We start from the raw sequence: 25224 nt of genomic DNA on the forward strand, positions 1-25224 counted from the left end.
CTGTGCTGCTCCAGAATCTCCTTTTTTCCCCCTCTTTCTTCCATCTCTCACTCCCAGTCAGCCTCCTCCTCATTCCCAGTGTTTCCAGTGTGCTCAACGAGGCCCCCTGGTGGCGGAAGTCTGTATGACTGCCACCTTGAAGCCAGATTTGGATAAATAAGCTAAAAGTTTAGCACTGTAAAAGTATATTTTCAGGTTTTAGAAGACATCATAGTGAGAAAAATATGATTTCCCCCCAGATTAGACAGTATTGTAGGCGGATTGACTTTGAATGTATGACTGAGCTGCATTATCATAGCATGAAATACATTCACTTCTCATGCAGGGAACAGAATCTTGTGAAACTATTCTAAATCACCCCCATTGTTTTTCACTTGTGTGTGTGTGTCTGTGTGTGTGTGTTTTTTTTGGGGTGTGTGTGTGCGTGTGTGTGCAATATTAATCCTCAGATATGAATCTCCATTGAGCCAGGTGAGGGAGTTCAGTGGTAATGTATACCTGGAGGCTTCCCTTTGAACCCGTCATGCCACACAAACCACAAACACACACTTAATTTGATGCATGCTTTTCTGTGCGCACACACACACTCATGCACACACACACACTCCCTCATGGGTTCCCCCTCACCTTTCACGTGACCCGCATCCCAGGTGGAGTTGTGTGGGGGGAATCTGTGTGTGTGTGTGTGTGTCTACGTGGTAAAAGGGTTTAGTTAGTCATAACATCCTCGCGCGGCGGCAGTAAAGCTGTGACGTCAGCTGCAGAGAAGCGCTGCAGCTTGCAGTGAAGCAGTGAGACGAGACTCGTCGTTTCTCCCGTGTTTGTTTGTTTCCAGATTTCTGCTCGGCGTATTCAGAAAGTCTTAAAATTCCTGACATTTTTAGGCAGATCTGTTCACGTCAGAAACATTACCTGTAATTTTGATAGGACTCATAAGCGCACTCGGCTTGTAGTTGTGGTTGTTGAGGGGCTTTCTTTGCCCCACGCCGAGGCCTCTCAGGCAGCACACAGGCCTGCTCTAGTGGGGAAACCTTTAACCACGTTGACAGCCTCCAGTCCTGAACTTTGATGGCAAAAAAAAAGGCCTTTGTGACCGTCCCCTGTGTGTTTCTGCCCCGGCTGGAGTCGCACCGCGGTGTCAATGAGCTGCGGATGCCATTAGGATTAACAGGTGGACAAAAGTCAATGAGAGCGAAGCCCAAATGTTTAGAGAGCTAATTACCCCGATCTGTTCCTCCTTCCTCTGAGTTCACTTCCTCGCTCGTTCTAGAGGATGAGCAGATCGCAGATCACGGCTCGCCATACATAGTGAACTCCATTAAATCTGAGTTGGAGACGTGTTCCTGTCCGTCACTTCCTCGCCCCGCCTCCCGCTCTCTCCCATCCAGCGTTAAGAGGAGGGTAAACACGCCGTGTTTGTTCGAGACTTCTTTATTTACTCCGCCGCTCAGTGTTTGGTGAGTGTGGCTCGGAAAGGTCAGCCAATCAGCTCCCTCTCCACCAAATCAGTCAATCAGCGCATGTCTCAACATTCAGGGCCTGTTTTTAGTTTATAACCACCGCCTCAGCTCGTACGTGTTATTTCCCATGAGAACAGATCCGAGGGTTGGACTGTGAAAGGCTCGAGCTTCAGTTTATATCTTCTTTCAAAAACTCCCGACTAATAGCGCTCTAATTGTGAAAATCACAAAAAGCTGCAGCAGATTCTGGAGTTTGTAATAATACAGCTAAACAACAACTCACTGCTGCCACCCAGTGCACAAAAGTGATACTGCTTAAAAATAACGTACTGATTCTGCTCTTTTACAGTAAAGAACTGATTATAAAATGTAGCCTGATCTGTATTTGTCACAAGTATTGGAAAAAAAGTGTTTAGTCTAAAACCCCCCCAAAAAAAGAATATCCCATGAATATCCATTGGACATACAGTATCTATCAAAATATTGAGGGAAAAGCAACAAAAATCTTGGATTCATTCATCGATTTAAACTTTTTGGGCAGTGATAATGTCAATCAAGCCTTTCTGGATGCTGCTGATCATAAACGCCAAATGCTTAGAGGGAATTTCGGGACTGTTTTTCCTTACAGAGCTGCTTTAGCCTGTATTAGTCAGTCCGGTGTGAATGAACAGCTCTCTAGAGGTCATTCCATAACATTCCTATTTTTGGGCTCTGGTTATGAAAACTCCAACGATGGATCTACGACCGATTCTCCTGCTGCATCGTTAATCTCTCACTGAGCTTCAGGAACTACCCTTTGATCAATATTTCGAGGTGTATCTTCAGAGGGAAGGAGTGTGTTTGTCCTGTGATTTTCTTGGAAGTTGGTGAAGAAATGTGGTGGTGGGAGCAGCCTTGGTTGGAGATCCAGCTCTGGGGTTTGGGTTCTGTTGTGTTCATGCGCTGATGAAAAAGCCAGACAAATGTAACTTTGACATTTCGCAACTTCAATCTGAGTCTGGTTGTTAAATGTGAGCGCGGTGGAAACTGTGCGCAAATGTTTGCAAAGTCTGCAAAGTCTTCTCCCGATAAACACTCCAGAGAATTTTTATTTCCATGTAGATGTGTGTTGATGGCTTGTGTTATGGGAACATGTGTGTGTGCGCGTGTGTGTGTGTGTGTGTGTGCAGTCCAGTGGGCTACCTGACAAGTCCACCTCCACAGAACAGTCACAGGACATGCCGTCCTCCTGTTTCCCTGACCTCGTTTTCTAAGACGACATTATTTCTACCTTTTATTAATCTTCGAAAACAAAAGTCCACAGGAAGTCGCTGAGCGGCAGGAGGGAAATGAAACGTGTGGAAGAAAAATCTGAAAGTAACAAACGTGTGGCTCCAGGTGAGCAGAGAAAATCAATAAATCTCCAATAAAGACGGTAGACAGAACAATAACAACAGACATTTAAAAAAAAAAAAAAATAAATATAAAAGCTCAGACGATGGAGGAGTATAAAATTGAAAAGCGTCACATATTTGTCCTCCGAGCGTGGACCTATATTGTTTTGCATTCCTGCTCAGTGAAAAGAGGAGGGTGAGTTTTAATCTGTCTGAGATCACGGGGTTATTCTGATCTGCAGATGTCTGCCTCGTCCTCCACTTTCCCTCCCGTCTGAATCTCAGCGTTTCCAAACCTTCCTGACAGCAAAATGAAGTTATTAACAAATATTTGTGCCATGCGGCTGCAGAGCCTCGTCTTTCCGTCACTCAGCGCGGTTTTTATTGCTTCCTGGTGCATCCTGTCTCCCGTTACGTCGTCCTCTTCCTCCTTGAAGAACTTGCAGCTGAATGTGAAGCGCACACTTCTGTCTTCCACTTTCCTTTTTATTCTGGTCATTTCAATATGAAAGACCCATTTGATTTATATTTTACCTTCTTATTGATCTATATTTCTCCACTCGTTTGGACCAGATGTAACAGTAGAGGGTGGATGGAGGCATTAAAAACCACAGGTTCTTGTGTTTTGGACTGAAAACAAAAAACATCTCGTACTGGAAGCTGAATATCATAAATCGAGTGTTCCTCACCAAGGAACAAGCTGAGAAAAACGCTTCTTATAATAAACATAGGAGTCAGTTCATGTTTAGGTGAGATTCCTGATTTTTCTAGCATGTTCCACAATTCTCTTGCTGAAATTTTATTGTTTTATCGTGTAAATTTCTTCATTTTCAACAACATGAGGATTAGTTGGGATTCTTTAATCAACCTGTTAAAATCTGTCACCTGTATTTTTGGATTTCATAAAAATAGAACAAACATTAAGCTCTAAGCTGAAACACACATGACTTTTGACCAATAAGGTGAAGATTTGTTCTTCAGATTGTTGCTCTTCTCTCTTATTCACATTTTATTGGAGGAAAAAAGAGAAAGGAAGGCTGATGTTACTGTGTCTATTTGCTTCAGCACCTCATGATCTCTCTTTTATCAGAAGCTCGTGATGTACAGATATCCTCAAAGTAAATTAATTCACACACTGGAGCTTGTGTGTGTTTGTTTCCCCCGCATGATACCTTGACAGGTTCATTTTTGACAAAATATTCTCTCAGGGCCCGATCACACTGTGTTTTCAAGTCAAACCGGGCGTTCGTTTGAAAACTCAGCTGAAAACTCAACTTTTTGAAAACCCTCCGAGCTTGTTTTCACTGTTTCTGTGTGAACAGACATGGTTTTCAAGTGTTGCAGTGTAAAACGAAGAGCATTTCTGAGACGAAAACACAAAAATAAAGCATTTCTACTTGAAATGTTCAAAATTAAAGCATGAATATGTGACTGATTGTCTTTTTGTTAGCCGAAAAATAGACTTATGGCCTGCCTAAAGTTAGATCCAGAGCCTCATTCGTCATAAAAGATGATTGATCGATTGACAACATTATTAATTCGTCTCTGAACAACTGAACAGCTCAAAGCAAGTCTGCTCGTTCACTGACCTCCTTTCCCCACTAACTGTATCTGTTGGTCTCACACGCACCACCACAATCCAGCGAGAGAGCGCGATGGCGAAGGGCGATAGCACGCACGCACACACACACACACACACACACACACACGGCTTACTGCGCTTATCTGAGGCTTTCCATGGAGGAGAGACTGAAGCCATCAGAGCTCCTTTAAAGAGGCAGAATGGTGTTTTGACTGCTCCGCTTTAAAGGAAGAAAGCAGCGCGAGGTGTGGGAGGGCATCTGGTTCTCTCTTCTTCTCTTGTTTTTCTCTCCCTCGCCGTTTCCACCCGTCTTTCTTTCTCCCACATTCGCCCAGTCGGAGCACCTGTTTCTTCCATCACGCGGAGGAAGCAGGGCTTCCCCGACAGCCGGAGAGAGGAGAGGGCGGCGAGCGTGTTACACGCATTTCCCATATCACCTTTTATAACCCGGTCCAGACGGAGCCGTTTCCCCGTAAACCGACACATCAGCTCCACTCGTGTGTTTCAGCGCTGGCATTAAACCGCTGCGGTGTGTTTATATGTTCCTGACGAGACGTTCTGACTCCTCGGGGAGCAAAACACCACCAGACGGGCCGGATTGGAGCCTCCCGCGTGCCGGTTTTGGCCCACAGGCCTTATGTTTGACACCAGTTTTTGAGAGTTTTGGAATTTCTGAGTTGCAGGACTTTTGAGAAACTTACGAACAGATTCTTAATGTTGTCGATATCCTCAGCTTAATTTCACTTCCACAAATTGCAAAATGCAGTGAAATAAGAAATGAACAGTTTCTCATTTGATGGTAGTTTGACTGGGAAGAGATGTTTTGTATAAAAACGACCCGCAGCTGTTTTATGACGCTGTTTGCAAGACAATCAAGAAAATAGTATCCAGTGTGATTTTCATCTTTTTGTGAATCTTGAGTGTCTTCAGAGATGCACGGTCAATTCGAGCGAATTTGTTATGCAGAAGTTTGAGCTTCATTCTTCCAACAAGTGTGTTCGTGACATTAGAGAGAGCTCAGCTTGTCATATGAAGGTTTCTCAGTTGCTGCCCAGCCTGACCCCTCTCCTCTGGTGCCTCACATCAGATCAGTGTCGCGTCAAATCCTGATAATTTACACCACATGGACGGAATCACAGATACTGTTTGTAGTTGATACTGAGCTGGAGTCGCTGCCGCCTCTGAGTGGGACTTCCCGTCTCTGTGAGGACCCGGGTTGAGTTTGGTCCTGATTGAGGGAAAACACTTGATAGATCTGGGCTGAAGTCTTTGGCTGCAGCTGATCGGTTTTCCATCAGTGCTGGCGAAGTTCGAATCGTGCGCATGCGTGTGTGTGTTTTCCTCAGGTGACACCAAGGCCAGTGTGCAGCTCAGCCTTTAGCATGCAGTCAAATGATAATGTTCTGTGTGTGTGTGTGTGTGTGTGTGTGTGTGTGTGTGTGTGTGTGTGTGTGTGTGTGTGTGTGTGTGTGTGTGTGTGTGTGAGCATTTTTCAGATTGCTGAATGACACAAGAGAGGCAGGCAGAAAATAAAGCTGCCTGATCCGCTGAGGATTAATACCTGAAGTGTCTCTAAGTTTTAATCTTTTCAACTTCTTTCAGTGACTTTGCAGTTGTCTGTAGAATATCACTGGTAAGAGCTGAAAGTTTAAAAGCATGCTGATTTATTCAATGAATCTGATCAAAATATATCACATGCTCCATGTGCATCTGGGAAATGTGTATTTTTGAACGCAATATTCAGGATCTTAGGATGTGCAGATGTTGGAATCCAGCATTAGCAATTAGATTAAAGCTGGAAAACACTGCATACCTGATGAAAATACAAAATGAAGCAGTTTTTATGAGGATTTCTTGTACTTTTGCACTGTCTTCTTCCTTGATCAGACCAGTTTAACCTTTCTGTTAAGGAACATGGAGAAGGTGAATAGAAATAGACATATTTTACTGTATTATTTGTTTTCTGTGTGCATATCTCGGGCTGTTGTTCATAAATACATGTTTCATATTCATGTTTCTAGTTGTGAAGGTCAGAAGATTAAAAAATCTGCACGTTGTTGCTTTCTTTCACTCATTTTGCAAGAGTTTGCAGATGTCTGTGTGAATATTCACTTTCTTTCCTCCACATTTATTGAAAGTAAAGTGCGGTTCAAGACTTTCTGTGCATTTGGCATCCCGTGTGCTCGTCCATGGCGGCGCTGAATGCATGTCATTCCTCGCCTCCTCTGGACAAACAGACCCCTGCAGGTCAAAACAACAAGAAGATATCAGACATCTGTCACAGCACAGAGGAGGAGGAGGAGGAGGAGGAGAAGCTGATTCTGAAAACTCTTTAAAGATTTCTATTCCAACATAGCATGCGTTTTGATTATACATTCTTTCTAGGACTAAAATCCCTGAAAGATCCTGGGGGGTGTCTTGAGACAGTTGTTTTGTCTGTTATATTCAGGTGGAGGTCTCTCTTCTTCCTCTCAGTCTTTGTCTTTTTCTCCTTTCTTTATGAAAAACCCCGGGACTGTTTTGCAGCCGAGCCTCTGGGTGAAGAAGCTTCAGCGGTTCAGAATGTGCCTCGCTCTCATTAGCAGCTATTTAAGAGGAGATATTTAGGAGGCATGTAGGTAGGGCGGGAGCCTGCTGCGACCTGCCTCCTCCTCAGATCACATCAGACACTTGAAGAAACAAGAGAGAGCATGTTTCAGATCAAACTGCAGCTAAATACCTCTGTCAGGTTAGAAAATGTAAATCTCAAGCAACTTATATATTTGACTCCGAGGCAATGTTCTCTGAATGCTGGATTAGGCAGTAGGAGCAAGATTTCTTTTGCCTGCATGTGAGCATTCAGCTAAAATGGACACAGAGTGAATCTCTGGGAAAGCTTAAGCTATATTTAACCTTTAAATTAATTTTATCTCAATAAAACACATTTCATGTTGGGTTAAAAGGTGTAAATGGCATCCAGGACGTATTTGCATTGAATTAGTCTTTAACTATGAAAGAGAATGTAATACATCCTTTTTGTCAGTTCATGGAAGCTACAACAGAGCCAGTTGCAGCAGAAGGTTGCACACCTTTGGTTCATTAAACAGGAACAATCTGAAGGGACAAACACTCACAAAGCACTTATTGAAAACAATGAATTGCACTTCACGCTGTAACTTTCTCATCGGGCTCAGAGTGTCAGAATTATTACATTAAAGGCTTTTATCAAAAATAATGACTACTTTAGTTTGTAAATATATACAAAATCTGTGACTTTTGTTGACATCAGATGCTTTCTGTTCGTGCTGTTGCCCCCTTGTGGCGAGGAACCAGATTGCACGGATGTCCCTGCTGCAACACTGATTTATTTATTCACATCCTGGGATGCGCAGTGGCGCAGTGGTTAATCAATAAGTTAATCCTCATTGTCAGTCAGAAATGGGAGGCTTTCTATGTGGAGTTTGCATGTTCTCCCTGTGCATGTGTGGGTAATTTTTCTCCAGGTACTGTTTGTTGTGAGGATTTAAAACTGCACACTGACAGATGCAAGCACGACTGGAAATATTTCCTTATTTCCTTAATTCTTAATCCAAGAGCTTGAATGTGAGCCTGCAGCGGTGAACGGCCCGATCCTCGCGTGGCGGCGGGTCACGTGCTTCTCCGTTCCCTCTGTCTCACATTCTCAGAGCGACAGTATCAGGACGGGGCAGCGCTATCTTGTTTTGTCTACAGCGTAAGTCCCCGGCTAAATATTAAGGTTAGACTGCAGCTCATCCAAACAGCGGTGCAGGTTCAGTGCAGCGGTTTTGCAGTGGGTCTAAAAGTTTACACAGATGTCTAAACTGTTTGGACTGACATCTCAGCTGAGATGCTCGGGCTCTTCAGAACATGAGGTGCTTGTGAACGTACGTCCAGATGGATGCAGATTTAGAAAAAAGTGCAGTGAAATGTGTGATTTTCCCATATAATCAACCTCCTTTGAGATTATTTGTGCATTTTACAGCAAGAGATTGGATGACCGTTTAACAAATGTTGACTTTTTTAGATTCTCATATCAGCATAAAGACTAATAGGCTTCAGTATGCAAACTTTTTCCCTAAATCAATAGTTGTTTTAGAGCTCTAATTAACAAAAATGCTTCGTTTTGTCGTGATTTTCTTCACAATGTTGTCAGTTTAGGGTACATCAGGTCCAAAAACGTTTAATGTCAGTTCTTAAGCACTGGCTTTTCGTCGTCTTGGTTTAACTTCTGTCACCCGTTCTTCTGCGTTCGTTCCTGCCGCTCTCCTCTCGGCCTGTCCCCCTCGGCTACACATATCCAGGTATTCACCTGGCAAGCCGCCGCTCCCCTCTCTAATTTCTTGTTGCTCATGGCTACGGCGCGCCGTGCCAAGTGGTGATGTATGAGGAAGAGAGCGGCGCAGACAGGGCGTGTTTGAACCTGTACGGTGCGGTTCAGGCCCGCCCCGGTCCAGCCCGACCCGGGATGCACCGTGCATCCCGGGTCGGGCTGGACCGGGGCGGGCCTGGCCGGGCTTCACCACTCCGCCTCTCTCCTCCCTTCTGAAAGAACTGAGCTGTTTGTGTTTAACACCCTCTCTTATGACCTGTTTAGATTCAAATCCCATCTCCGTGAGCGAGTTTAAATAATCTCAAAACACCCACAAGAATGTTTGCACGTTTGAGAATGCAGAAAATGTAAATTTCTGTGGAGTGGACGACGGGGTCAGCGTGAGCAACCTGAAGAAAAAAACAGGAATATGAAAGCGTGCGACTCGGGGTGAGGTGTGTTTTTACAGGTGTGTGTGTGTCGCAAAATGATCTCTGCAGGCTGCTGGTAGGACTGTGACCCGACCTGTCGGCATAATTTGACCACTTGGCAACATTTCAGAAAATTGAAATCTCCACTTTTAGACTCAAAATCATGATAAATGCTTGTTTGTTAATTGATGCATCGACGCAGCTTGAGTTACTGCCATTCCTACTGAGTTGACACAATTTTACTGTCACTTTTTAAACACTGTGACATGGGAAGTTCCTGTTTACAGAAAACAAGCAGATCCGGCTGGCTGCAGAACAGCTGGCAGCTCTGCTGCTCCACCCACAAATGCATGTAGCACAGTTTAAAATAGTGACAGTCAGGTTATCTTCAATTTTAAGTTTTATTGTCAGGAATCATTGTTAGTGCAAAAAAAGAAAGAAAGAAAGAAAGAAAGAAAAAGCACATTTTATTATTTTTGTGTGCAGAAATGAACTTTTCTTTCAAGAGAGTAGTAACAGTTGCATTAATTTCACTGTCTTTAGTTTATTCTACACATCGGTGGAGGTGGAAACAGTCCTGAAAAGGTATAGTCACTGTTTGAATTGTACTCAATTACAAAGTAATGAAAAAAAAAAAAGAAAAAAATGCCCATTAAAGTACCCAAAGCACAACAAACAAGTTTAATTATCTTTCGTCAGCTTGATAGAAGTTGATTTTTTAGCTCACATACAGCTTAAACTATAAACTTACTATTGAATGTATATTGCAGATTGAACACAATTTGAGTTAATCTCGGAAATCAAGCTCATTGGCGTCACTTTCCCAGATGAAACGGATTAAGTTTTAATCTGAAAACAGCACATTGGCTCGAGAACGTTGAAGCTGTGCAGAGATGGTGGTCAGGGTCAGGGTTAGGGTGAGCCCTGCAGGTATCTCTCAGTGGGAGGTCACAGGGGTCAACATTCATTAGAGCAAATGAAAAGAGAAGAGAGGAATGAAAATTGCGGCGAGAAAAAAAGCGGAGAATTCCCAGGAATATCAATGGAATTCCTGGACCGGCACTGTGGCATGATGGTATGTCTCCCTGTGTGTGTGTGTGTGTGTGTGCGTGTGTGTGTGTGTTTGCCTCATCACTCGGGGGGTCTTCCTCTTCCAAAGAGCCAGTGAGTCAAAACACACATGGTTGGATTTTTTTTCTTTTTCTCCGAAGTGAAAATATTTGGCTTGGTTTCGGCTCTCGGGGCGTCAGCACCTTGAAGTAGCCGGGGTCCGACTGCGATGAAAGGGATCGGCGGTTCGACTCTGCGGCTCGGAGCCCGGAGAGCCACACATGTAGCATGGTTGTGTATTGATTTTCGAGTGATGCAATACGAAATAGCGCACCAATCCAAACAACAGAAACAGTTTGTAAAAGAACATTTACAGTCATTGTGACTCAAGTTTCCAGAGGCTCGTTTCTTCATTAGGCGATAACTATTGCAGAGATGCAATTCTGTTACTATTGAACTAAACTCCTGTTTATTGGAGTAGTCGGGTCTCAGAACTTAGCATGAATGGAGTTCAATGAAAGTTTCAATTGCGTTTCTTGGAAGTTTTGTGATCATCCTGCAAAATGCCGTTTGTTTGTATCAACGATGCCCAAAAGAAGGAGGTGACCTTTGTGTCTCGGCGCCCATGCGTGCTGTTTTACAAGCGTGTTTTGCGAATCTGAATGCATACGCTCGTGCGCTTGTGTGTCTGGTGTCGGTCTGTACGCACGTGTGTGTTCATGACAGGGCAGCGTCTATACGTGTCCTAACCATCGGTCTTTGATGAGCGGGGGAATTCCAGTCTCGCCGGTCTAATCCTCGGGTACATGCCTTCCGCTCTCCTCCTCCTCCTCCTCTTCCTCCTCCTCCTCCTCCTCCTCCTCACCTGGATTACCCTCTGCATCTCTTTGGACACACCTTAAAAACTGTTTCCATTTATGCTACATATTTATCATTATCAGAAAACCCTCAACTTGAGTCTGAGCTTTAGGGCTTTTCATGCGTGGAGTTTGCATGTTCTTCTGATGCATGTGTTGGTTTTGTCTGGATAACCCGATTTCCTCCAACAGTTTAAAAAAAAAATACATTTAAGATTAATAAGAGGCTCATTTCCATTTAACTGACAATAGTGGGGGCTGGAGACACTCTCTGGGTGAAGGACAGGTCGGCAGTCCAACATGAGGCAAATAGTGAGATAGTGAACCGACGGGACGTTTAGAGGCAACAGATTAACCTCAGAGAAACCCGAACGACCCTGAAGGAAAGCCATGCACGTACAGGGAAAACAATCAAACCGACGTACCAAAAAAACAGAACACAGCAGACCGAAATCGACAGATCGCTACACGCAGAAGCAATAACGAGCGTCTATAAATCAGGTGTGTTGAGGCAGGTGACGTCCAATAACAGGACTGGAGGAGCACGACCAACGCTCGACTACTTTTACCGCGAATCTGCTCAAACTGGCAAAAGAATAAAGGGCCAGATTACGTTAGAATTAATAATCTCTCTGTGCTGTTTGCGCCCGGTCTCTACCCTCCCGTTTACCCTCACGGCACTGATGGGGCATGTAATCCACTTAGAAAGGTCAGTGGACTGCAGATATTTTCTCTGCTCACTATCTCTCTCTCTCTCTCTCTCTCTCTCTCTCTTTTCTCTGAGCGACACGGGAGGGGAAGCAGGGAAGCAGGTTGAAGCTGATTTGCGTTTGTTAACCTGCTTTTTTAAAAACAAATACTTTCATCGAGAAATTACTTGACAAAGAATAAAGTAAGGTAAATCTTTCTCAGAAAGAACCGGACGGATCTTTCCCTGGGTCACAGGATGAAGCTCCTGCTGCTTCAGGAGCATTTTCAGGTTCCTCGAGCAGGTTGAGGGGGAAAGAGCGATGAGTGAATGGATGAGAGGGTGGAAAAAAAAAAAAAAAGGTGGATGTGGAGCGGAGAGCTGAACGGCTGCAGGCCTGGGCGTGGGAGAGCAGACTGCATTGAGCTGAAGCAGACCAGAGACTAATTTGGAGATCCAAGGCTTGTAAAAACACACACTTGTGCGCACACGCGCACACGCACACGTTCGACGAGCAGAGTGCAGACGCATGCGGCCGGTGACCCCCTCGCTGCACGCGCACGGCCGACGAGCAATATCAAAAACTACCCATGTTTCGACATGGGAATCAAACCGGCAACCCTCGCTGTGAGTGGCGCCTTGCTTCTGTTTGCGGTCTGCACAGGGAAGGCAGATAAACCTCGGCCGGTCTATTAGAGCGCAGATCTGCTCGGCCGCCGGTGTGCGGTTAACACCTGGTTTATAACTGCGGACACACGCTCAACACACACACACACTCACACACACACACACACACACACACACACACACACACACACACACACACACACACACACACACACACACACACACACACACACACACACACACACACACACACACATCCACAGAGGAATGTCACATATGTGACGTACACTCGTGCATGTATATGTGGATGTAAACACACCGGTCGCATGCAGTCAACAAGTGTGTGCAAGTTTTTCCAAAGCGGTGTAAAATCAATCGCAGTAAAACGCAGAATGACAAAACGCTGAGTGGATCTGAGGCTGTGGAGGGGAGTTTAACTTTCAGGGAATTTATAGGAAATTATGATGCAAAGCTTTGCAGTCTTTCAAGTTTTTTCGAAACTTTGTGATCTTTAAAGAACAAAACAAGATAAACGTGCAGCCTGTTGAGGAGCGTTTGTGTCGGTCGGAGTGAGCGGCCGCTAAAACCGCCGACACAGACCTGGACGCACGGCGGCAGTTTTTGCAGACACAGAGGAATGCTGACTGGTCCGACTGTCCGTCCTCTGTCCTGCGCTCCTCTCCGGCCTGTCTTTCTCACAGCCTGGCTGCCTGGCATGCGTGCAGTCGATGCCCGCCTGGCATTCACTGTGTCAACAAGCCTGGGAAAAGTTAATCAGCAGCTTGGCGCTCCTACTCCCTCCGTCCACTCCTCCCCTCGTGGTTTTCCTTTAACCCACATCTACTTTTTTTTTTTTTTCTCGCTCTTTGGTCCTCTGAAGAGGAAAATGTGTGCGTTAACAAGTTGCTTTGGTGGGAAGAACTGCAGTATTTGGGAACATTAGTGTTTCTCAGTTCAGATTAGCCGCCTGTTTGGATCTCATTGACCTTGCACCTGATGTCCCATCATCAAACAAACCTGCAGAGGGAGGAGGCTGTCCTCTCCTCTGTGGGAATGAACTCAGCATGCAGTGACCCGAGTGTGTGGGGACGCAGCGCCCTCTGGTGGTGTTATTGGAGCTGCAAAGGCAGAACAGAGGTCACTCTAACCTGCCTTCTGGACAGACATTTGTGAAGCTCTGATCTCTGTGGGTTGTCTTACACATTGAAATGTTCAAGAACTTTCCATCTTCAGCATGCATTATTCCATTTTACACAGGTGAAGCAGGACTGAAGACCTGTCATTGAGATGCTATTGGAGTCATGTGTTCTGCAGAACTGGCAGGATAATAAATGCTATAAATCTGTTTCCGTGTTAGTTTTTAATCAAAGTGGATCAAAGCATGCTGATCTCCGGTTCTCTTGTTCTCCAACAGGCCTGCCAAGGATGTACGGGAAAAAAATGTTCCTGCAACGGAGAGAAAGGCACCAAGGTCAGTGAAGTGATTCAGGCAAAAGTTTCAGCTTTGCATATAATTAATATATTGTAGCTTCTATTGGTCCCACCGAACAGAAATGGGTAGTTTGGCAACTGCACAAGAGCAGACAGGAGAGAAATCACAAAATCCAGTCAATGAAATGTGAACCTGATGGATGACGGTCTCCTCACCTTTGACCTTCTGCATGCAGGGGGAGCGAGGTTTCCCAGGTCTCCCCGGACAGCCTGGACTTCCAGGCTTCCCCGGACCTGAGGGGCCAATCGGACAGAGAGGAGAAAAGGTAAGAGACCGTCGCACGCTCAGACTTAATCAGCAGGTTCTCACATTCAGCTGTCAGGTCTGATGGTGTGATTCTAACGGCAGTAACAGGTCAGGATGTCAACTCCTTTCTTTCTGTTTCTCTCCCGCAGGGAAGTGATGGACTTCAGGGACCAGTTGGTCCAAAAGGAATCAGAGTAAGGGATTGCACTTTAATCTGTTTCTCCTTCAGAACTTAAACATTTAAATACGTTTTTTAAAGCATGGTAGGATAAAAATATATATTTTATCGTGGAAACAATGAAACCAATGAATTTCCTGAAAATCCTGTTGTTAACTGAACCAGCATTGAATATATTGCAATACTCACTTACGGCCAGCAGATGTCCTCATTTCTCATCATCTTCTTCTAGAAAGGTGCCGAGTGTGTGTGTCCTGTGTGAGACATTGAAACCGGAACATGACTGACTCCTGACATTTCATTTCAGTAGTCGCTCTGTATCAGGATTGATAGTGAACTGTCCAAGGTGCTGAAGCTGAGCAGAGCAGCTCGGTCTCCTCTGTTCAGAAGTTTGAAATTTGGTGCTGTTAGCTAAGTGAACAGTAAACATGTTTCTTTCTGAAAAGCAGCAAAACAATGAAGCTTCATCCAGCAGCCCACATGAACAGGATCTCTCTCACGGTTTTACTCCTTCAGGTCTTAACAGTGAAATTTAACAGAGGTACAGTTGTGAAGTACAGGTCTCTGCTGTATTTCCTGTCATCAGTGTCGATATTGTTCCTATCATAGGATAATTTCCAGAGGCTCAACACATTTTGTTATTACAAAACCTTTTCCACACACACATCTCATATCAAAAATATTCCGGCCCGTCCTGATTTTTCCAGGCTCAGCCGTTAGTCAGGTTCTGGCTCCTCCACTGTGACTGACTCCGGGTGTTTCCTTCCTCACAGGGGCCTGCTGGATTACCAGGATTTCCAGGAACACCGGGGCTCCCGGTGAGTTCCTCCACATCCAAAATGCCTTTGAAACATTTTGTGACATGAAAATTCACACCTCCTGTTCGATTCCTGTTCGCCAGGGTCTTCCAGGACAGGAGGGTCCTCCAGGCCCCAGAGGAGTGCCGGGATGCAACGGGACAAAGGTTCTCATGAAGTTATTGATTCTATTTGAACTGTAACAGCTTCAAACCTCATTTGAAGATCTGTAAATGGAGCGACCTTCCCTCCTCTCCTTCCTCCCCTCCAGGGTGAGAGGGGTTACCCAGGCAGCGGCGGGATCCCCGGTGCACAAGGACTGCCGGTAACACACCGAAGAATGAACTCCTCACCACATTAATCAGCATCGCCTGGTCTGTATCCTCATCTTGTTGTTTCTTCATCTTTTCAGGGTCCGCCTGGTCTTCCAGGACCAAAGGTGAGTGTGATTCTGAGCAGTGAAGGCTCACGTGTTGCTGGTGCCTTTGAGCAAGTTGGAGTATTACTGAGATTGATTACTTTCTACGTGGAATGGAAACTGTTTGTATGTGGATCAAAGGAAGTCATGACTTGATGTGATTGGATTGAAAACATTGAACGAGACTGAGTGATCAATTACGTAGATTGTGGGATTTAGCTTTCATCCAAAAACTAAAACTAACCAAAGCTTAACAACACAAACAATCATTATGAAAACAAGGCAATTAACAATCATAATCTTAAGCAATTTGGATTATGAAATCCAACGAAACAAAGGGATCAGGGAAGGAGAAAAAAATAAAGTAAAAATATTTTAAGCTAAAGTTAAAAGAAAAGTAAAATCTATTGTTTATTGGACATCCCATTCATTACAATGTTGTAAGACCTGATTTAACAGAAGTGTCCTCATGTCATAAGAAAGTGAGCACAGGGGTTGTATTTTGAAGGTATAACAAGTTCTGACACATCTACTCATGTATATGACTTCTGCATTTACTCAGCAGGTATCAGGAGCGGAGGTCATTTCATGATGCTGAGCACTAATGAAGAACAAAAACGTGTTTTATCTGAGAAAATATAACTACATAACTTGTGGATTAAACATTTAAAAAGGCACAGAATTCAGACACTGAATAGGTTCAAAACTAATAAACACAGAAGTGGAAAAAAAGAAGAAATTTCAATAGTTGGTCAAGTTTATAAGTTGAAATGTTTTTGTCTCTTCAGTCTGTTTATGAGTTATCCCGTTAAACAGTAAACAGAAATCAAAACACTCATTTTATTTTGGAGGTAAATGAAGCGAGAGGTTATAAAGAAATATCTTCCAGTTTGCCACAAGGTGGTGCTGTTTCTCCTCTTTTGTCTTCTCATCTCAAAGCAACGGAATCAAGTCAATGTCGGTTTACTTGATTTACTTTGAGATTTCTCTCAGTTTGTATTTTGAATTAATTCCAAAGCTGTGATTCTGAGAAGTGATCATTTCCCATCATGCTGATCATCTGTGTCTTGCTGGCCTTCAGGGAGACCCCGGTGACGTGATCTCTGCCAACCGCTTCGGAGAGAAAGGATCAGTAGGATATCCCGGATTACCAGGAGCTCCTGTAAGAACAGCAGTTTCTTTTTTTCTTTTTCCCTCAAATTTAGACCCTTAAAAAGCAAAAGCAATGCTTAAGCTTTGGAAATTTCCCCTCAAACATCTGCTTCTCTATAATGAAAATTGTGAAAGATTTTGAAAACTCTTTTGTTTGTAAAAAGCAACGGTAGAACAAACAAATGAATGAAATACACTCTATCTGGTGTTTGATATATTCTGATGACTAAAACTCCCAAGAACCAGAGAGGATGGAGGCTTCCTGCAGGGTGAACGGTTTGCATAGAGACCCTCTGTTGAGGACTGTTTTGTGTTTCCACAGGGTATTCCTGGACCTTCAGGTTTACAAGGCCCGCTCGGTCCTCCAGGACCTCGAGGCTACGAGGTGAACAAAAAGCCTGAGTTGCACAGTTTGTTATCAGCTTTTAGAAAAACTGTATTTGCATAAACACTATGTTTGTGTTGTCTTGCAGGGTCGTCCAGGTTCTCCCGGTCCTCCTGGACCTAAGGTGGGACCACATGCCTCAGATGAAGAAGTTTCCTGTGCATTTGGTGTTTTTTTTTTAATACTTTTGTTACTTTTAAAATTCAATAACAGCCACGTTCTGCTTTTCTCTGCAGGGAAATATGGGACTGAACTTCCAAGGACCCAAAGGAGAAAAGGTATATAAGAAGAGTCATTACAGTACAGTTGTATTTTTTTTTTTAATTTTCTTGTAATTATAAATCTGATTTTCTTCCTTTTCTGGCATGGTGACAGGGTGAACAAGGTTTGCAAGGACCTCCTGGTCCTCCAGGACAGGTTGGAGAACAGATAAGACCACCAGAGACGGAGATCCAGCGAGGAGATAAGGTATCCAACCTGGAAACACCGATACATTAGTGTTTCATGGAAGTGATGTGATCAATGAATGGTACAACGGAAGCAAATAAAATACACTTATGCTTCCTGTGAAGGGTCGCGCGCACATCTTTAAAACTATATATTCCAGATAGTCCTTCCTCCTTGATAAAATTGGATTCTTTCAAACGGTAATCACCTCAAATTATAAAGATGGTTAATAAACTCCAACAAAGTTAATAATAGGAGGATTTTGTCAACACAAACTCCTCACCTTATTTTCCATCTAATTTAATGCTGGGATTTGTTTTTCAAACTACAGGGCCCCAGACATGACATCTGGAATAAAACAAACTTTAGATTATGAGCAGAAATTAACATTTTGTGACCATAAAGTGTTATTTTAAAGGTAATTAGTTGTTCTACTTTGTGGCTATGGCTTCCTGACTTGAGGCCGTTGAGTTAGTAGGTCACAAATTTGTATATTGTGACCTCAAATTAGTAATTTTTGGTCAAAAATTTGAATTTTATGGCTATTAATTATTATTTTCTGGACTTTTATTAAGATTTTATGCCCTCAAATTAGTATTTTATGACCACATAATAATAATTTGTTCCCACAATTTACAGTTTTAATTCACGTCGTGTCTGGGGAGAGAGTTGTTTGAACTGCAATAAGATGCAACTCTCACTGTGTCCACATGATGGCAGCAGAGAGTTACAACCAGAATTCAAAGTAAAGAGGTCACAGTTGTATCAGTCAACACTTTCCAGTAAATATAACACCAGTAACCACGACTTTCATCCTCCACATGATCCTTTTTGTGATCCTCAGTCACTTTTGATCTTTATCAAACATGTTCATATTTTGAACAAAGAGGTTTTTTTTTTTTTTAAAAGTGATGTTTTGTTTTTTGAAGGGCGACCCAGGTATTCCCGGGCCCCCAGGTGACCCAGGCTATCCAGGACCCCCTGTAAGTAACTCATGTCTGAATATATGTGCAAATTCAGAGGCGATTATTTTGCTCTAAAATTCACCAGTAACCTATAAACACTGAACGATTGTAGCGTTTGATATTGATTAAACAGAGAGATCTGATGGATCTATTGATCGTATCTTTACAGCCATGTGGATTCAAATGTCCTTCTTCTTGTTCATGTAGGGTCCCTCCGGTGGGCAGAAGGGAGAAAAGGGAGAACCAGGAGAGCCAGGCAAACGAGTCAGTACAGAATACTCCCATCTGTATAACCACTGTGAGCCACACTTTATTCTGAAGCTTTCTGGAGACATTTTCATGTTCTTCCTTTTTCAGGGAAAACCAGGCAAAGACGGTGATCCAGGTCCTCCAGGATTCCCTGTAAGTTCTGACGACAGTATTCAAGAATATATGCATTTTTAAATCTTTCACTAACTTTGTTTCATTTGGGTTTTTTTTTTTTCGTATCAAACAGGGAAGTAAAGGAGAGTCTGGCTCCCCAGGTCCTCCAGGCAGGGATGGAGAGAGAGTAGGTTTCCTCTGGATGGAACCTATTTGAATATAAATACACTCAATTATCAGAGAATCATTTTGTCCTCTTTCTCCTGGTAGGGATTTAAAGGTGAACGTGGATTCCCAGGTCCTCCAGGATTGGTGTGTATTCCACATTTCCTTCTCATTTCACCATTTAGCCCACACTCTCTGGCCTATTCAGCTTTGAAAAGAACACTCACTAAAATAAATGTATGTCTCGAGGATATTCCTGCATTCATACGGGATGCCCGACTAAAATAACAAAACATCAAACACAAACCAACAGGGAATTTGTATCAAGTTTTATTGTGCTCGGTGCTGATATTCAAGTAAATTTCTTCGTGTGTCGTATTTCTGGGAATGGAGACGACTCTCAAAAGCAAATATGGTTTTTAAATGGGATCGGATCAGACTCAACTTTGTCATGTGTTCTCACAGTAAAACTAAAAAAATAAGTTTTGTGGTTTTGACTCCAATTTTACTGCATTTTATATTGTAACCATGAGTTCTTTCTTTTTCTAAAATAAAGACACACACATATTGGGCTGCAACAACTCACGATTAGAGACTGATTTGGCTTTTTTGTTTTTTGTTTTTTTTCATGCATTTTTACTGCAGTCCATCAGTCACTTGGGTCCAAAGAAACTTATTTTTTTGGCACTTGCAACAGTGATGTGAGATAATTCTCAATTTTAAACCACACCAACATGACTTTTACCTTCTTCGATCAGTCATTATTTCATTAGAGATCGAGCAGATCTGAGCTCATTGAAGAAATGCAGCAAACAACAGCAAATGATTTTAATCATGTATAAAAGACCACACTATGACACTGGGAAATTGTACGAAACCTTCCAAGATTTTGGGGCAATAGTTTCATGTATGTCCTGGATATGAACAGAAGTTAATATTTATAAAGTTTAACAGAAGTATCTTGTTCAGAGTCATAGTTCAGATGGTGCACAGTGTGAGGGGAGATGGAGAAAACAACAAGGTCTTGACTTCTTCAGTTAAAAAAATGAAACAAAAAAATAAAAAAAATAAAATGTGAATGTTACAAATGGACAACTGACCTCTCCTCACAGCCTCTACAAGAACAAAAGAAAATCTCGTCAGACAGTTTCTGTCTTTTATCCCCTGATGCTGATTGGCTGATCAGTCAGAGCTCTGATCAGCTCAATGTGAAATCAATCTGCCTTCCAACGCCACTCCAGTAACATTCAATAACCTCTTCTGTTTTCATCAATAAATGTGATTTTGTATTATGTACATTGCAAAAGCAAAGTTAAAAATAAATAGAGTGTAACAATCATGCAAACCGCTCTTTATACAAACTTCAAATATCAGTATTGATCCAAAGGAAACCAGTCATGTTCCAATGGAGACCACCATGACATCTACTAAAGTGAGTCATGTTCTCTTTACTCCTCCTCCTGTCAGGTGATCGGTGGGTCGACTGGAGGTCGAGTCGGTCCTAAAGGTGAGCCGGGCTTTCCTGGATCATCTGGACCTAAAGGAGAGCGAGGACCACCAGGTAAACCTGACACACTCCCACCTCGACGCCAAACCACCAAACGGTCCAGGAGTGTTTTTACTCCTTGTGTTTTTAGAGTTTGATCCTGTTTTACAACCTGTCTGTCTGTCCTCTGTCAATCTTCAGGTTTAACGGGACCTCCAGGCGCACCGGGGATCCCGGGCTTCGGCGGAGGCAGCAGCACTCCGGGTTCTCCGGGTTTCCCAGGAGATCGAGGTTCGAAGGGAGACACCGGCCCTCCTGGAATCTCCCTCCCAGGTCCACCGGGACGTCCCGGATCCCCCGGGTCTCCCGGCCCCCCGGGGCTCCCTGGACCTCCGGGCTTTTCCTCCACTGGACAGGCCTGCGTGCCCGGATCGCCCGGCGCCCCCGGACTGGTTGGAGAGAGAGGTTACCCAGGAGAGACGGGCCAGAAAGGTGAGGCTTCTGGAATTGTTCTCACCGCTGTGTTTTTGGATCATCTGGAGAATTTTCTGCTGTTTTTGATCCACATTTGAACAAACTGTCATCTGCTCTCCACTGTTGTGTTAACGAGCCCTTTCACAATAAAGCGCAGCCTTCATTAAAGGAATACTCCAAAGATTTTGGACTCTTGCCCTATCCCTATCATTGACAAAGTTAGACAAGCTCATAAATACCTTGTTTGTGTCTCTGCATCCAGTGGCTGATCCCAGCTGTTAGCATCATAGTTAGCTTAGCTCAATTGCTGGAAGTCAATAGGAATCAGAGCCGAACTGACAAAAGTGGACAAAATACTCCTTCCAGTGGTCCAGGGGATGGCATATTAGCACGTGAAGTAAATCCGAATGGTTATAAAACATTTTAAGACGTGTTTTCTTTTTAACCCGTTTAAATAATGTTTTGATACACACAGATCTGCACAAGCATAGTGCTCCGCGGAAGGATATACCGGAGCACAGCAGTAGAAGCCATAGACTCAGCCGCTGTGCTCTGGTATATCCTTCCGCGGAGCACTTGCTTGTGCACTGCACTGCACATGCGCAGATCTGTGTGTATCAAAACATTATTTTAACGAATTGAAAACAAAACATGTCTTTTAAAATGTTTTGTAACCATTCGGATTTACTTCACGTGCTAATACGCCATCCCCTGGACCACTGGAAGGAGTACTTTGTCCACTTTTGTCAGTTCAGCTCTGTTTCTTATTGACTTCCAGCAATTGAGCTAAGCTAACTACGATGCTAACAGCTGGGAACAGCCACTGGACGCAGAGACACAAAAAAGGTATTTATGAGCTTATCTCACTTTGTCAATGATAGGGATAGGGCGTGGGTCCAAAATCTTCGGAGTATTCCTTTAAGCAGCCTTTTCTTGCTTCACACGTTCTTGGCGTTAACTGAATCAGTCAGTCGGACTTGGTCACATGTTTATTTTTATCGTTTTCAGGTGAGAAGGGTGACACCTGTGTGAACTGCTTCGGAGGAGGAACCTCCTTCCCCGGACCCCCGGGACCTCCCGGACAGCCAGGATTCCCTGGTAACGTCGCCAGACTGTTATTGTTACTCAGACTCCGTGTTGATCGTTAGCAGGAAGTAGACGAGTTTTTTCTGTTCTTTTCCTCCATCAGGATCTCCTGGTTCCCAAGGACCTAAAGGAGAGAGAGGTTTCCCAGGATCTCCTGGTGGTAGCGGTTCCCCTGTTAGTAACACACACACACACACACACACACACACACACACACACACACACACACTCACACAGCTTTTCGCTTTGACCTCCGGTTTTCTGGTCATCGTCTCTCCGCAGGGTGCGCCTGGTCCTCAAGGCACTCCGGGCTTCCCCGGAGAGAAGGGAGACCCGGGTGACGCCATCACCATCGGCGGCGTGCGCGGGGAGAAGGGCGACACCGGCTTCCCCGGACCACCCGGCCTGCCCGGTCTGGACGGCCGACCCGGCCGTGACGGAGCGCCCGGAGGCCCCGGCCCCAAAGGAGCTCCTGTAGGAGGCTTTCACCCATTCATCCCCCCGTTAACCCCCCGCAGGAGGCTCAAGTGTGTGTGTGTGTGTGTGTGTGTGTGTGTGTGTGTGTGTGTGTGTGTGTGTTCAATAGGGATCCTTGCTTGTCAAAGGGGAGCGAGGTCCACCCGGTGACTCCGGTCCACCTGGTATTCCAGGAGACAGGGGATCCCCGGGGGCTCCTGGGTTTGGACCTCAAGGACCGCCTGGAGAGAAAGGTGTCCAGGGTGTCTCAGGGAGACCGGGGATTCCTGGAGCTCCAGGTCAGAAGCCGGTGTTTGGATTTATTGAAGGGAGGTTCCAGCCAGACTTTGGTTAATGGCTGATTGTTTTCTGTTCTCTCCTCCTGCAGGAGCTAAAGGTGAGCCCGGCCTCGCCGTGGCGGAGAAAGGTTTACCAGGACCCAGAGGACAGGATGGAGAGCCTGGACTGCCTGGAGCACCAGGTACGAACCTTCACCTCCACAGCAAAGCAACACCTGCGACTCCTTCCTTTCACTTCAACTGTTTTTGTGTTTTTTTCCCATCACCAGGCTCTCCGGGTCAGCCTGGACAGCCCGGCTTCCCAGGTTCACCAGGATCCAAAGGTGAACCCGGCCTGCCAGGCATCGGACTCCCAGGACCCCCGGGCTCTAAAGGTGATGACTCTGAAGAGCAGGCCCATCTGTCTCTGTTTCTCCTCCTCCTCCTCACCCCCTGCTGTCTCCTCTGACAGGATTCCCGGGTATTCCCGGTCAGCCTGGATCTCCTGGAGGACCGGGCAGACCCGGAGTGGACGGACTCCCCGGACAACCCGGATTCCCTGGACCTAAGGTGGAAGAGAACTGATCGTCAAGCCGCCATCAGAGCTCTGGACGCTGGTGCTCATTGTGTGTGTGTGTGTGTGTGTGTGTGTGTGTGTGTGTGTGTGTGTGTGTGTGTGTCGCAGGGTGAGCCTGGCTTTGGACTTCCCGGCCCTCCAGGTCTCCCGGGAGTCCCCGGATCGAAAGGTTTCCCAGGACCGAAGGGAGATCCTGGATTCCCGGGTGGCCCTGGTGGCCCGGGTCGAGCTGGGTTTGACGGCGGTCCGGGACCTAAAGGTACGACGGTGCTGCGGTGAGACCGGTTCATTTCTTTGTTCCTCCAAAAACCAGCTGACAGTCCGTGATCTGGCTCTTCTCCAGGTGAACCTGGAATACCTGGTATTCCCGGAGCTAGAGGCCCACCTGGAGATTCTGTTTCGGGGTCGCTGGGGATCCCCGGCGCGCCCGGACCTCCAGGCCCGATCGGACCGCCGGGTAAGGGGTTTGGGTTTAGGGTCAGTGAAGCTCATTGATATGAGGTCAAAACCGCCCTCATTTTGATCGGACTGAATGATTTTGCATGCTCTCGTGTGCCTAGATGTTAGTTTGTTCAGTGTGACCTTTGACCCCTGAGATCGTGAAGGTGATATGGCTGATGATATGACGGCAGGTTACCCCGGAGCAAACGGTGAGAAGGGAGACCCCGGTCCACCAGGTCTAGACATCCCAGGTCTGCCAGGAGACCGAGGCAGCCCCGGTTTCCCCGGCTCCCCGGGACCAGCCGGAACCCCGGGACCACCAGGAGGACCCGGACGAGACGGCGTTCCAGGACTGCCCGGTACGGCGCTTCACTCTGCTGCCAGAAAACTCGACTGAAGTGACGGTTTGATAAACAGTTTCTTTATTATGACTTGTTTCAGGGGCGAAAGGAGACATGGGTCCCATGGGACCTCCAGGACCCTCCGGAGGACCAGGAGGCCCAGGCGGTCCTGGTGGTCCAGGTCCTAAAGGTAATCGCTCTCATGATTTCTGATTCTGCGTCAGCTTTTCATGAATCCTCTCAGCTGCTCATGAACGCCCAAATCCGTGGAGACTCAGAGACTCTTCCCCCCTCCAACAGGTGAACCTGGATTCCCGGGTAGAGACGGTGGGCCAGGTGGTCCCGGTACCAAAGGAGAGAGGGGAGACCCTGGTGTCCAAGGCCCCCCAGGAACCAGTCTGCCGTCAGGAGCCATAAAGGGAGCCAAAGGAGAGCCTGGCCTGCCGGGTATGGTTCAACGCATTCTCACCTCAGTGTGGCTTCAGTCTGACTGCTGCTTCACGTCGTGCAATCTTGTGAATCCGTCGTACAGGTTCTCCAGGTTTTCCAGGTCAGAAAGGTATCCCTGGACTCCCTGGTGACTCAGGACTGCCAGGAGGAGACGGACGACCTGGACTTCCCGGACCACCAGGTGTGACGTCGTTCCCACCCGACACACACTTGATCATAAAGATGTTATGAAGATCTAACATCTTTCTTTGTTCCGCGCAGGTCCTAAAGGAGACCCCGGTATCCCAGGAGGCCCAGGTGGTCCTGGAGCTCCAGGACCAAAAGGCAACATGGGAGAAATGGGATTCCCAGGTGGGTCGATGTGTTCGCCGTCAGATCAGTGACTTCACAAATCTCTGAGGTTCAGTTGATCAGAAAATACTCTGTTCGCACTGTAACATGACTTTTCTTCGTGAATACTACAGGACCATCGGGACAGAAAGGTCTGCCTGGAGGCCCAGGGAGACCAGGATCCCCAGGACAACCAGGATCACCTGGCTTCCCTGGTGCTAAAGGTGAACCAGGTTCTGCAGGTGTTGGACCACCTGGGCCTCCCGGACTCAAGGTGCAGGAATTGAAACACCTCTGACTGAATTGAAAGTGCAAATTTT

At 45.4% G+C, this 25224-nt stretch overlaps 1 protein-coding gene across 1 annotated transcript in view; it reads left to right on the forward strand.

Annotated features, from left to right (window-relative positions):
- Nucleotides 1-25224, forward strand: part of col4a5 (collagen, type IV, alpha 5 (Alport syndrome)) — a 36663-nt gene that overhangs the window by 2236 nt on the left and 9203 nt on the right. The window contains exons 2-35 of the mRNA XM_030083712.1: nucleotides 13792-13848; nucleotides 14045-14134; nucleotides 14265-14309; nucleotides 15067-15111; nucleotides 15195-15257; nucleotides 15362-15415; nucleotides 15503-15529; nucleotides 16590-16670; nucleotides 16983-17045; nucleotides 17134-17169; nucleotides 17282-17323; nucleotides 17421-17513; nucleotides 18422-18475; nucleotides 18665-18721; nucleotides 18815-18859; nucleotides 18954-19007; nucleotides 19091-19132; nucleotides 20453-20546; nucleotides 20673-20963; nucleotides 21954-22043; nucleotides 22135-22205; nucleotides 22314-22505; nucleotides 22618-22786; nucleotides 22876-22968; nucleotides 23056-23160; nucleotides 23238-23335; nucleotides 23451-23601; nucleotides 23686-23799; nucleotides 23975-24142; nucleotides 24225-24314; nucleotides 24425-24571; nucleotides 24657-24755; nucleotides 24836-24925; nucleotides 25039-25178. Coding sequence (XP_029939572.1) covers nucleotides 13792-13848; nucleotides 14045-14134; nucleotides 14265-14309; nucleotides 15067-15111; nucleotides 15195-15257; nucleotides 15362-15415; nucleotides 15503-15529; nucleotides 16590-16670; nucleotides 16983-17045; nucleotides 17134-17169; nucleotides 17282-17323; nucleotides 17421-17513; nucleotides 18422-18475; nucleotides 18665-18721; nucleotides 18815-18859; nucleotides 18954-19007; nucleotides 19091-19132; nucleotides 20453-20546; nucleotides 20673-20963; nucleotides 21954-22043; nucleotides 22135-22205; nucleotides 22314-22505; nucleotides 22618-22786; nucleotides 22876-22968; nucleotides 23056-23160; nucleotides 23238-23335; nucleotides 23451-23601; nucleotides 23686-23799; nucleotides 23975-24142; nucleotides 24225-24314; nucleotides 24425-24571; nucleotides 24657-24755; nucleotides 24836-24925; nucleotides 25039-25178 — 3150 coding nt within the window. The remainder of the gene's footprint in view (nucleotides 1-13791; nucleotides 13849-14044; nucleotides 14135-14264; nucleotides 14310-15066; nucleotides 15112-15194; nucleotides 15258-15361; nucleotides 15416-15502; nucleotides 15530-16589; nucleotides 16671-16982; nucleotides 17046-17133; nucleotides 17170-17281; nucleotides 17324-17420; nucleotides 17514-18421; nucleotides 18476-18664; nucleotides 18722-18814; nucleotides 18860-18953; nucleotides 19008-19090; nucleotides 19133-20452; nucleotides 20547-20672; nucleotides 20964-21953; nucleotides 22044-22134; nucleotides 22206-22313; nucleotides 22506-22617; nucleotides 22787-22875; nucleotides 22969-23055; nucleotides 23161-23237; nucleotides 23336-23450; nucleotides 23602-23685; nucleotides 23800-23974; nucleotides 24143-24224; nucleotides 24315-24424; nucleotides 24572-24656; nucleotides 24756-24835; nucleotides 24926-25038; nucleotides 25179-25224) is intronic.

Source organism: Salarias fasciatus, chromosome 3, assembly GCF_902148845.1.
Source record: "Salarias fasciatus chromosome 3, fSalaFa1.1, whole genome shotgun sequence".
NCBI classification, from domain to species: Eukaryota; Metazoa; Chordata; class Actinopteri; order Blenniiformes; family Blenniidae; genus Salarias; species Salarias fasciatus.